Raw genomic sequence first — 13,572 nt, 5'->3', positions numbered from 1 at the left:
TAACCTAATATGAACTGCACACCCATTCACCTTTGCAGCTAAGTGTCCCTTTCTCGGACTGCAACTGTAATTACTGTATAAGACCCATTTATTGAAATCCCAAACATGGAATATACTTGGACCATGCATTATGCCACATATAATGCCTGTCTCAGGACGGCCACCTGCCAGTATACAGTGGATAACTTCCCAGTCTTGCTGGGTAAGTTGGGTAACTATATAGCTAACTACTTTAACCCTGACATCCCAATTTTGGGCATGTCATTATAGGCTAAGAAGAAAGGACAATTGCTGATCTACAAGGTCACAACATGCCATAATGTGTTGTGAGCGCAGTGGAGACACTATGACACGTCAAGAGTCTATTAGTAGGCTACTGTAGGCTATACATTTGTGTTCTGGTAATATCATTGATCACTTGTTTTGCATGTCCGTGGCAAAAATAAAACATTAATGGAAATGTCGATCACATTCACAAGCTGGCATAGTGATGCCCCCTGGTGCAGATAGCTGCTGTACTATCATGGTTATTGGTGGTGGCGGCAATACTAATAATGTATTGGAACGAAGCAAGTTGGAAATGAAAGCCCCACCCAGACATTATGTCTGTGTCCCTTCTATGTTAGTATGTAATACGCCTCTTGATGTTTTGTACCTGACGAAGACCCACAAGGGTCGAAACATTGTTCATTAAATAATTTTCCTGGGAGCAGTGAATCAGTGTGCGGACATCCCTTCCTTTTCAGTGTCCCTTCTATATGCCCATATATGGAGTTATTTGTCAGGCATGCCCAAATATGGAGTCTATGCAGACATCAGAATGATGTCAGAACATGCCAGATCACTATGTGACCGTCGTGATGTCACTATGTGACGTCATAATAAAAAATACATAAACCACCACAGTAGCCTATAGTTGTTATTGCTGGGAACGACCACAACAGTGTCAGTATCGCTTCTCTGTCTTGTGGCTATAGATCAAGTGTAGTATCTGTTGTTATCTTGTCCTCTGCATTGGGTCGCAGCCATGGTCAATGTACCGAAGGCCCGCAGGACTTACTGCAAGAAGTGCAAGAAGCACCAGCCTCACAAGGTCACCCAGTACAAGAAGGGCAAGGATTCTGTCTACGCACAGGGTAAAAGAAGATACGACAGGAAGCAGTCCGGTTATGGCGGTCAAACAAAGCCTATTTTCCGGAAAAAGGCCAAGACCACAAAAAAGATTGTGTTGAGGCTTGAGTGCATGGAGCCCAACTGCAGATCCAAGAGAATGCTGGCCATCAAAAGATGCAAGCACTTTGAGTTGGGTGGTGACAAGAAGAGAAAGGGCCAGGTCATCCAGTTCTAAGATCTGGAAGATGGTGTTCCAAGAGTTTTGTTTTCAATAAATGGATCAAATACAAATATAAAAAATAGTATATAAACGTATATAAAAAAATAGTATCAGTTTAATATCTGTTACGTCCCCTACTCGGGGACCATATATTAAATTGAATTACACTTTTCGCGACTTTTCGTTGGGAAAAGTGCAGACATCTCGCCGGACATGTCACCATTAAGGTCCCCGAAAGGCGTGTCAGGCAAGTCACTGGACAAGTCGCCCGAGGCGGGAGAGCTCGCCCAGAGGCATATCCCAGTGTTAATGATGTATATTATTTTTGAGAGATGTATGTTATGAGAGAGAGAGAGGAGATATTGTAATGTACTATTTCTAGTTTTACTGCAGTGTAAGAGCCATTTGAGCCTCCTGATTGTATCCAATGATGTCTACTGAGGGGCGTGGTCAATGTCAAGGTTGGCAGGGTATTTAATCAGGTCTCAATCAACCAGCAAGTGTTGCTGACAAGAGGCAAACCGTTTTCAGACTGTTTAGGAGGCTGTTGTTTGTATCATTTATGTTTATTGCATTTATTTGTATGCTGCAGTGACTAGGCCTTCAGAGACAGACAATAAATCCTCATTATACCAACTCTATGCACATGTTTGGAAATCACTTTCTGGAAACTACAACCCGACTGTCAAACCAGTAGTGCCACAAATTTAGGATTTGGGCGCTACATTAGGTCTGAAAACTGTTTGCCTGTTGGTATGTACCGTAGTTGTATAAATCTTATCTAACAAGATATTGAATATAACTTCACACATAAAATATCTATACAGATGCTTCATTTTTTTTCCATGTCAGGTTCCATTATTTATTTGGCATTTTGAGCCTGCACGGACCGCCATTTGATGAAATTTAGCCTCAGACCCAAAAACCTAAAATGGTTTGTTGTCATCAGATTGGAGGTTGATTGATGTTGGTACCATATGATAGATAACAGTCGTTGATCAACATAACAATTATTCTACATTCTCAAATTGTTTATAGATTTCTTGTACATTAAGCAAAGCAGATGTTTAACAATAATGTAAATATTGGTCCTGTGGTTTCATTTTACGCTCTCAAGAGTTAAAGATCTAATACAGGTCAACTCTCCATGTACCACTATGAATAGTTATACTTTAAAAAGGTTTAGATTGTATGCTCTTGTGTGCATAACACTTCTATGCCCCTTTAAGAAGCCTCCATTGTTGTTTGGGGGATGTCCAATTATGGATGGCTAATACTTCCATCAACACATTTGCATGTGAGACATTTGACATTTCATTGAGGGCAGTTTGAACCAGTCACTTTATTCTCCCCTCCATAACAACAGTTAATAGAAACAAGTCTCCTTAACAACCTTCTAGGCTACAAGATGCAATTCCAGTGTCTTATAATAATTTAATATCATATGTGGTTGGTAAATTACATCACACCACGGCAAGCTGTCCACAGATCCCGACGAGCTGTCCACCGGTCTTCACGTTTTTGAGTGGTGCAAACAATCCTATAGACAGCTATGTGTGTGGCTGTGTCCCTGGGTTCCTGGGTCTGTCCCTGTGTCCCTGGCTGTGTCCGAGCACGAAAATAGCTTTATAGCGTTTGTTCACCACCAAGTGTCACTGTTGCTCAGCCTAACACACAGACACACACACACAGGCCAGGGAGGAAGGCTTGTACAGTACAGTACACCGAGTACAGTACAGTACAGAAATTACAATACCACTCACTTCAGACGGATCTGATTTTAAAATTTGTGGCGAGTGCTCTCCACTTTTCGCCACGGCGAGATGAAACCGGCGAGTTCTCCGGTATTCGATGGAATAGGGGCTTGCTCCGTCCACTCAAAGCATCGACCTGCGGTATTGCAGTAGGCCTACCTCTAGGAATGGTGCACCCCCTCTACTTATGGTGGTGACAAGGCGTCAGTCACCGTCAATTAAAAAATGTATCCTACTAAAACCAATTTCTTAAAATACAACTTAATATTTCTTATTTCTCTGGGCCGAGTATTTTACAGTTTGCTAATTCAAAAGTTACAACTACTACTACTACTAGTTTGGTGTTGCAGTGGTGAAACTTTTAATTTCTTTATTATAAACTTTCACAACAGCCTAAGTACAAATATAATTATGAAAAAGCAAGTTGTTGTAGGCTATGTGGGGATTAATTGTGGGGTCACTATATATCCTACTAAAACCAATTTCTTATTACTAGTTGAAATTGAAAATGCAACTTAATAATTCTTATTTGTAAGCTAGCCTAGTCCAACTGCATGGCTCTCATTGACCCCGTCCCCATCATCACAGGGCGTCTGTGGCTCAGGAGGTAGAGCAGGTCGTCCAATGATCCCTGGCTCCTCCTCCTGTCCACATGTGGAAGTGCATGTCCTTCTGCAGCTCGAATATTAGCACCATTGTAAAGCGCTTTGAGCACTTGGAAAAGTGCTATAAAAATGCAATTCATTATTAATCCACCGAATATAGTTTGCCTTTGCCTCCCATCGTCCTAATGGTTTTGATTGATTGATTGAAATCTTTATTAACAGTTTGTAGAATTTACAGTACATTTTAAGCACGAACTCAATACAAAGACTGTCAACTGTGAGTGGACGACCCAATTAAGCATTACACTTGTTTACAACAGGGTCCACATTGTTCAATTCATCAAAACATTTAAAGACATACAAACATTTAGAGACATACAAATAGACATTTCTCTGTAGGTAAAGAACAGAACAGGAATTCATCATATGGGAAGCAAAAAAAGGGAAAAGATACAATATACAGTGAGGGAAAATGGGGGGGGGGGGGGGGGGGATTCAGATTTTACAGAGGCCAGTTTCGAAATGCAGCCATCCGTAGGTGCCCTTTGAGAGCGGTTTTGAAGGAGTCAAGGGATTCACATGTCTTAATGACTGTTGGTAGGGCGTTCCACATTTTGGTGGCATAGGAGCGAAAATAATTTAGTCCCTTGTTTGTGCCGAATCTGGGTTGTACATGGTTTGTTGCACTCCCTCTGGTGTTGTGGGTGTGGACTTCGTTTACATTAAGGAAGTATTTAGACAGGTACATGGGTATCTTGGTGGTGTATCGAATCTTGTGGACCAGACCCATTGCAAGATGCTGTACTCTGTCGTCGACCCTAAGCCATCCCAGCCTGTCAAAGTGGGCAGGGGTGAGGTGGGTTCGGGGGGTGAGGCCAAGTAGGAGCCTGACCAGTTTGTTTTGAGAGGTCTGGAGCCTTGTTTTAAGGGCCTTTGAGGTGCTGTGGTACCAAGAGGTGGATGCATAGTCAAAGAAACCATGGTCTCCACCAGGAGGATAGGAGAGTGTGTGATGTTTGGCAAAATGTTTAGGAGTAATTTAAACATGTGTGTGTGTGTGTGTGTGTGTGTGTGTGTGTGTGTGTGTGTGTGTGTGTGTGTGTGTGTGGTATGTGGTGTGTGTGGTGTGTGGTGTGTGGTGTGTGGTGTGTGTGTGTGTGTGTGTGTGTGTGTGTGTGTGTGTGTGAGAGAGAGACGCAACTTGTTGTATCTACTGTTGTAGCGCCACCATGAGGCTGATTTGAAAACTGTCAAGTGGCATAGGGAACTGGGAATAACGTGGATATGCACGACTTGGGATACACTGCCATGTCACCAGCCACCCAAATACACTTTATATGCACGGCTTGGGATATCCGTGGATATGCACGGCTGGGATATCCGTGGATATGCATGGCTTGGGATACACTGCCATGTCTTCCTTCTCAGAATGCATTTCTTTCATGTGGATTCCAAGGGATTCGATGCAACTGATCTGACAGTGCCTGTTCCTCTCCGACGCTGATGTGCATCACTTCAATGTCCACAACTTCAGTTATGATATTTAGCGTGGTGACTTCTCCTTGCACCAGCCATCCAAATACACTTTCCAGTGCAACTATAGTCCTTCATTCAGTCTCTCCATTTTTCCTGTGACCATTTTGCTATGGGCATTCCTTTTGCTTCCAGTCCCTCGACCATATCTTTCGAAGAGCTCAACTTGGGTGTTTCCAATAAATGGACATCAATGCTTTGATTGTTCTTAATATTTCTCAAACGAGCCTTCACTTTCCTGCAGGTAATTCTCTGGGGTGTTGGAACCAAACACATAGGCCTACATATTCAACGCAAAATGTTTAGGAGTAATTTAAACATGTTTGGGTTTGTGTGTGTGTGTGTGTGTGTGTGTGTGTGTGTGTGAGAGAGAGAGAGAGAGAGAGAGAGAGAGAGACGCAACTTGGCCTGTTGTAGCTAGCGCCACCATGAGGCTGATTTGAAAATTGTCAAGTGGCATTTCTTCCTCAGCCTATAGTGGGAATAGGCATGCACGGCTTGGGAAGCCGTGGATGGCTTGGGATAGCCTATCCGTGGATATACACGGCCTGATCCAAAGCCTTGTTTATACTTCACTGTGCAACGGTCCTATGCTGGAAAATATAGATATGCAAACTCACAGCACATCTCATTCAAGACACTGAACTTGCAGATCTGCCATTTTTGCCATCCAAATGCATTATATGGTTAAATGGGCCCTAAGAGATGCAGAAATGAACTAGAAAAAGTGCCCTTCTGGGCTCAGTGCGACAAAACTGCTGAGTGAAATGGCCGACTGAGATGGATGGACAGCGAACATGACGTAGATGTAGATAATGTTAGTGACGGTTATGATATTACTGAATAAAGTTCTGTGGATGGAATGAGGATGAGGTTGGCTCCATCCTGCCAAAGGAAGCTATACCACTGATCCTTGCTTTGATTTGCAAGCACCATTAGGGGGCGCCATCATCCCTTAATTGATCCTTATTGTATCTTTTCCCTTTTTTGCTTCCCATATGATGAATTCCTGTTCTGTTCTTTAGCTACATAGAAATGTCTATTTGTATGTCTCTAAATGTTTGTATGTCTTTAAATGTTTTGATGAATTGAACAATGTGGACCCTGTTGTAAACAAGTGTAATGCTTAATTGGGTCGTCCACTCACAGTTGACAGTCTTTGTATTGAGTTTGTGCTTAAAATGTACTGTAAATTCTACAAACTGTTAATAAATATTTCAATCAATCAATCAAAAACCACACACACACACACACACACACACACACACACACACACACACACACACACACACACACACACACACACACACACACACACACACACACACACACAATATATATAGTTATATCACATATAACTACACACTTCTCATAAAATCCTTCAAGTAATCTAAAAGGTTCAAACAAATGTGAAACAACAAAAACTTCACATCATGTCAAATTGTATTTTACTTTGAGCTATTTAAGAATTGGCCCTGACTGGAGTGACTATTCTGTTTAATGCAGGAGCTGAGACTGAGTAATAAACAATACAAAGCAGCTCTTCCATTGACAGAGGTTAAGTGCATTTGTTATAAGGTTTTATCTTGTCCTCCTGACTCCTGGATATGTTGAGCTGAACACAGAGACAGCCCCTGGCATGATTGTCTCAGTAACAGATAGGCCCATTGGACTTGCATAAACTGTACACATGATGAATTGACAATGTACTGTAAGGAGAAGGTGCACAGCACACCGATCCTTGTGAGGTGCCAGCCAACGGGAAAAATATGAATGATTTTAAAATATATATCTGCACACTCGTGGCTGCCAATGCCAATAGTTTTAGGGGGGACACACCAATGTTTCGGACAAACTGCGCCTTCCTCTAGTACCCTGAATTGACAATGTACCACTAATTGAGGCTGTCACATGGTAACATAAGACAATGCTGTTACCAGTAGATTGATGGGGTGATACCCAACTAAAATGAATAACATCCCTTTTTTCATAATATTAAACAAATCAAATACTCCATGATCTCCATCTGAAAATAACAATGCCAACGTATCGTGCTAGACTTAAGTTAAACTGTTGAAAATGTATTACATATACATGTAATACATATTGAATGATGAAAAGTTCTAATTTTCTTAAAATGAAGCTTAAATTCATATTTAGTTCGATTTGTCTTTGCTTTCCACTTTAGTGATTTTTCAGTAGTCAACTCATGACTCTTGGTGCTAAACAGAAAGAACATGTATTATTATTATTATAATTATGCAATGTACCGTAATTGAACAGTTATAGTGGACCATGTTGTTCATACCGTTGTTCAGGGCAACGACACCCCTCTCTTTCTTATATTGATAATTTGGCCAATGTTTGATCAGTTTTTATAGTAGTTTGCCATCCATCCATCCATCTTCAACCGCTTATCCGTAGTCAGGTCGCGGGGGCAACAGCTAGAGAGCCAGAGAGCTCGAGACTTCCCTCTTCAGAGCAACATTAGTGACTTTCTCCTGGGGGATCCCTAGACGTTCCAAGGCCAGTGAGTCCATGTGTTTCCTCCAACTGCACTTTGGTATGCCTCGGGTTCGAGTTTGCCGATTACTTTTAATGCAGTAATGCTTTTTTTTAATGTATTAAGTCTTAAAAGTTAAGTCCTGATGTCACTCGCTCATCCCCTCGATTCCCCTGGTTCACGGAAGTAATTTCTCTATGGAGAATAACATGGGTCCCGGGTCATCTTAAAATCGTTTCATATAAGCATTGTGGTCCAAAAATAAACAAGTCGTCTCTGCGTTATTGTCAGGGAGGTGTCTCTGTATCGTTTGCGACAGTCAGTCACTCATATATGATACAGTCTGTTTCTAGCGAAAATGTAACTAATTCAGTAACATTATAGTTTTCTCTGTCAGTTGATTCTTCATATCCATATGAGTGAAACGGCCGGGATGACATGTTTATTTTTCAAACACAGTTCTTATATGATCTAAAATCCCCCTATGGGGATTACAATGCAAATTAAAAGTGCATGAACACGTGGATTTGTGCCCTCTACCGATATTGACGTCAGACTTCGGTGCTCTATTGTTGCTTCACTGTCTTGGGACCCCCGCAAAACCACTGTGCTTACTGACCTTGGATGGTGTTGTGTTGTCCCAGTACAATGCTGTCATCACATTCTCAGAAAGGACGTCACTGGTAAAGCGCTGAGTCATCATGCAGAGTCCTCATCAGGGACCCTAAAACAATTAGGACTGAGAACAAGAGTATACAGGCATACAGCAGCCTTTTGCAGAACGACAACACTATCAACTCTAAATGAGGTTATGCTTAACATCCCCATTGCCTGTTCTGTATACCCGTAAAATGAAATTAAACTGCAGCTGGGCACAATTTAGAACCTGTCCTTGAAATGTCAAATGACAAAATGTAAAAAAGAAAAAAAAAAACTAAAAACGTTAAAAAAAACTAAACAATCATACACATTTATTTATAATGCACATTTCATATGACAGACACAGATAGTGCTTCAAAAGGTTGTAGAATAAATTGCATCAGCTTTGTGAAGGCCAATAAAGGAGGCAGGCTACATGAAATTAGTCACTGTACAATTGACTGCAAATGAAATAAAAAAAGTAAAAGCCTGGTACAGAGGCTACTGTACAAACAATGCTTAAAGTGACTCATAGTGACACGACACCAGGTCCTTAGAAAACGGTTCAATATTTATTGCAAAATATTTTTGTACAGAATACAACTGAAAAAACACCAACAGAGGAGGAATGGACAGTAAGGCCAACTTCATAACTCTGAGAGCTGTAACTGCACACACACACACACACACCAATAGTAACATTTTGTCAATGTGTTGCTTTAATAGTATTTCTCTTCAACAGGGTTTCCTCATAGCAACTGAACTGAACCGCCTTGTTAAATCCCCCCCCCCCCAAAAAAAAAAAAAAAAACTCTTTGAAAAATTATTGCCTTTGCACTCACCGCTTGCTTGACCTAACTTAGAACATCAAATGACAATCTTTTCCATGTCTCATGATTGCTGTAAGAAATTTGATTGATATTGTCACACAGAAAAAGAAAAAAAAAGATCCAGACCATGAAGGATAGATAAGGTGTTTTGGGACAGACTTTGATATCAGCTGTCATTCAGGACACAACTAGGAGATTCCCGAGCATTACAGTTTGAGGACAAAGAATATAGCGTCATTACACTGTCGTCCAAGCTCATCCTCTTCTAAGACCAGCAAAACTGAATGAATTGATAAAACTAACACTCCACTTTATGCAAACCAAACCCAAACGTAACCAATATTTTCAACGCTTACAAGATTCGAGTTCTGTGTTAGTGTAACTGACGTTGTTCAAATACCTTAAACCCCACGTAGGCTTGGCGGGGTTTCAGTGTAGTGCGTCTAGAGTAAAACTAGGGCGTGCATTCGCGTGCACATCCTCATGCGATTTGGCACTGGTGTATTAGTACTTTCCTCAAAGTAAAACCTTGTGGTTAAAATCCTCTCTGTCTCTTCATCTCGCTCTCGATAATTAATTCAAATGTCTTTACAACTTTTCCACATAAAAAGGCAGAGTGAGACAGGATATACATTATTTTCTTCTGACATTCAAATGTACATCTTTAACATTGGCTCTCCCAAAATGTGGGATCTACAGAAGAAAACAACCAAAAAAAGAAAAGAAAAAACCTGTCTCTGAAATGTTTCTTTTTTTATATATCATAGAAAAAATTAAATAAAGATTAAAATAGATACATTTTTTCCTCTTATATGCATAAGCCCTTCAAGAAAACAAACACATTACAAAGGATGAAGTTGATGTACAATCCAGAATGTTGGTGGTGTGTACGATCCTTGTCTGCAGCTAAAACAGCAGACAAGGGGATATAGGGCAGTGGTTCCCAAAGTGGGGTTCTTGAGGGAGTTCAGGGGTCCTTGAGGGAGTTCCAGGGGGTCCCCAGCTAAATGATAGTTTGGAACCAAATGGACCCTTATGGGTCTGTAACTCTGAGAGTGTACAAATGGAACCAAATTCTCTTATGGGGGTCCCTGGCATGTCTTTTCAAATGGGGGTCCGCCGGCCAATTAGTGCCAATTTGGGGGTCCTTGACATGAAAAAGTTTGGGAACCACTGACATAGGGGGGTATCTTCTCAAATAGACCTGACGAGGATGGTGGACAGGTAGACTACGAATCTGGAGCAATTGTTTTGCCCTTCTAATTCAATACTGTACAATACATCTGTTTGATAAATAAAATAATGCAAGTCTCTTCCTTTCAACTGGGTGACCCCAGGGACTGTTGTGCGTAACACAACTCGACACAAATTTAATAGAAGATGGATCTCGGAGGAGGGGCCATGAACAGATACACAATACCAGCGAATGCTTCTGGGTGATGGTAGTGTCGTCTGATTTCAGTTATTAATTTTTTGTTTTTTAAAAGTCTGAGGAAAACAAGGCTCTTCTGTTATGTCGCGGGGACCAATTGTCCTGCTCAAGAAACATTCATTTCACGCAAATTTGGAGTTTAAATGTAATCATTTTCGTCGGCCATTAAGTTAGCGTAACGTTTGTGAGGTTGTTCATTAATTATATGCATGATAATATGACCTGTCTAAATGTCCTTTCCTCTTTGGTGAACACACACCAAAAAATGTTAAGATAAATCACCAACAAGGGGGCACTCTTAAAACCTTTTGTGGATATCACAAGTGCTTTCAATGATTCGATACCCTGAGTAGAGGATGTAGGCTTGGGGTGAAGTTCAGTAGAAACAAAGAGTTTAGCTAAGCAAAAAAAAAGAAGAAAAAATAATGACATTACTATGCAATAAGACCTTTCACACATAAATAAAACCTGTACTAATTACTTGTACATTAAAAACCACAAATGTAACCAAAAAACACCCACGACAACAGTAATTTTCAGCTTTACAATATGCATATACTCATGCATATATAGTTGTGTATTTCCCCTTGCATACAGTATATATATGTATATATATATATACAGTATATATATGTATTTCCCCTTGCATACAGGCGAGTGGTTGGGGACTACATAAGAGAGCCTTAAGCTATACCATCACCCTCTCCATAGACTAACACTGATTACAAAGAGATCGATACAAATGAGAGAGCAAACATACTTCACAGGAATCATGGTGGGAAGTCATTGGGACTGGGTTCTCTGTGGGCTTGTAAACGGGTGTTTGGGGGGGGAGCAGACAGGTAGAAAGATGGGTAACAGACATCCACTAAAAGCAGCAAAGATAAAGGGGGGGGGGGGATTTATAAGAGTTGGGTAGGGGAGCGACACATCCCCTTTGTTTTATAAGAGGTGGGTAGGGGAGCGACACATCCCGTTGTTTTATAAGAGGTGGGTAGGGGAGCGAAACATCTCCTTTGTTTTATAAGAGGTGGGTAGGGGAGCGACACATCTCCTTTGTTTTATAAGAGGTGGGTAGGGGAGCGACACATCCCCGTTGTTTTATAAGAGGTGGGTAGGGGAGCGACACATCCCCGTTGTTTTATAAGAGGTGGGTAGGGGAGCGACACATCCCCGTTGTTTTATAAGAGGTGGGTAGGGGAGCGACACATCCCCGTTGTTTTATAAGAGGTGGGTAGGGGAGCGACACATCCCCGTTGTTTTATAAGAGGTGGGTAGGGGAGCGACACATCCCGTTGTTTTATAAGAGGTGGGTAGGGGAGCGACACATCCCCGTTGTTTTATAAGAGGTGGGTAGGGGAGCGACACATCCCGTTGTTTTATAAGAGGTGGGTAGGGGAGCGAAACATCTCCTTTGTTTTATAAGAGGTGGGTAGGGGAGCGACACATCCCGTTGTTTTATAAGAAAGAGGTGGGTAGGGGAGCGACACATCCCCTTTGTTTAGTAAGCTTCCATCACAGACGTCCTCCTTGTGCACCGATTTTTTAGAGTTAGAGAGGGTGTGACATCGAGGTCAACCTTCACGACCACAATGTCCTTAACACAACACACCGAGCGGAGGGGTTAGGTTAGGGAGTGGGTGCGTGCGTCTCCCTCGTACGCCCTATGTGGCAGGTGACAACCCAGTCTCACCCAAACACGGTGAAATAGCACGGATTGACAATATCCGTACATACAATACTAGTGAACCAGTAGTAGAATAATATGTACCGGATTTGGGGGTTTTCTAGGCGTGTATGAACGGAAATGCCAATCCGTGCTATTTCACCGTGTTTGGGTGAGATAGGGGCTGCGCGGGTGGTGCGGTTAGACGAGGCGCGCAGGGGTGGGGGGGGTGGACAACAGGCCAGGGGGGAGGTCGTCACACAAACAGCTGGATGCGTTCGCGGATGGTCTGCCGGCAGATGGGGCAGGTCTTGAGCGCGGCGCTGCAGTCGATGCAGGAGGCGTGGCCGCACTGGAACACCAGCTTGATCTGGTTGTCGATGCAGATGGGGCAGGTGATGCGCTCCTCCATCTGACGGTAGCGCGACTGCAGCTGCTCCAGCAGGTTGTGCTGCTCAGAGTTCTCCGTGCCGGGGCTGCACTCCACCTCGGTCTGGTCTGCAGAGGGGAAGAGGGAGAGGTCAATGACTGGCCTTTTGTTTATTAATTAAAATGTTTCTACGTCAGAGGTTCTCAAGCGTCTTCATGTCGAGAACCCCTAGAATTATATGGATTTGAGCACCGACCTCCATCTCAAAATATGTTGTTCCAGGAACCCAACTGTATGTGGCATAATAACGAAAACACTGCCTTCACTGTGTTTTCTTTTAACTCTGGGAACAGAAACAGTCCTGGAAAGACCCACTTCCATAATGTAATTAAGCAAGTCAGAGATGTACTTTGGCCCTAAACATAAAGCAATTTAACGATGATCAGCAATATGTTTTATAGACATTCTAGGAGTCAGTGGAAGCCACTGTAGAGATGTGCACATTGGTGTAATGAGCTCACGTTTCTTAGTTCTACTTGGAACTCTAGCGGCCGGCTAAATCTTAAATGAGCTGCAACTGTCTGACAGCTTTGACCAGAGAGAGTATTCTAACCATTGGTTCCCAACATTTTACCAAAAAGATATTTGGCTCTCCATGTACTGTACAACCATAATAAAATGAAATGTGTTATTAATTTATTTCGTTAAAATACAGGAGCGTATACGGTATACCTGCCCTTTTTGTTCCATTCCTAAGCCAATAATGCTGCTCAGTCTAATCACTAATCAGCACAATTGATGATATTTCTAACGTGATTAATCCATTCTCAAATCTTCTATTAACGGCTAGGTTGTGCTGCCATGCCCATTTCAGCACGGCTGGATAGCCAATTTCAACCAATTGCTT

The 13,572-nt window shown here is 42.0% G+C and overlaps 2 protein-coding genes and 1 long non-coding RNA gene across 7 annotated transcripts in view; 2 read left to right on the top strand and 1 right to left on the bottom strand.

Annotated features, from left to right (window-relative positions):
• The first annotated feature begins 1,014 nt into the window (after window positions 1-1,014).
• Window positions 1,015-1,349, top strand: LOC310861426 (large ribosomal subunit protein eL42-like). The gene has a single exon (XM_083768854.1). The coding sequence runs from the start codon at window positions 1,028-1,030 to the stop codon at window positions 1,346-1,348; it is 321 nt and encodes a 106-aa protein (XP_083624980.1). The 5' UTR covers window positions 1,015-1,027; the 3' UTR covers window position 1,349.
• A 7,414-nt stretch (window positions 1,350-8,763) lies between these two features.
• Window positions 8,764-12,292, top strand: LOC310861532. Its single transcript, XR_014569493.1, has 2 exons — window positions 8,764-12,057; window positions 12,101-12,292. It is a non-coding gene; the product is annotated as an uncharacterized lncRNA (long non-coding RNA).
• Window positions 12,096-13,572, bottom strand: part of mib2 (MIB E3 ubiquitin protein ligase 2) — an 83,019-nt gene continuing 81,542 nt past the window's right edge. For all 5 annotated transcript variants that reach the window (XM_083769014.1, XM_083769015.1, XM_083769016.1 and 2 more), the window contains exon 19: window positions 12,096-12,793. In XM_083769014.1, the coding sequence (XP_083625140.1) occupies window positions 12,552-12,793 (242 nt within the window). In that variant the 3' untranslated portion in view covers window positions 12,096-12,551. The remainder of the gene's footprint in view (window positions 12,794-13,572) is intronic.

This window comes from Protomyctophum parallelum (genome assembly GCF_964188405.1).
Source record: "Protomyctophum parallelum genome assembly, chromosome: 7".
NCBI lineage: Eukaryota > Metazoa > Chordata > Actinopteri > Myctophiformes > Myctophidae > Protomyctophum > Protomyctophum parallelum.
This window is presented reverse-complemented; position numbering and strand designations above follow the sequence as displayed.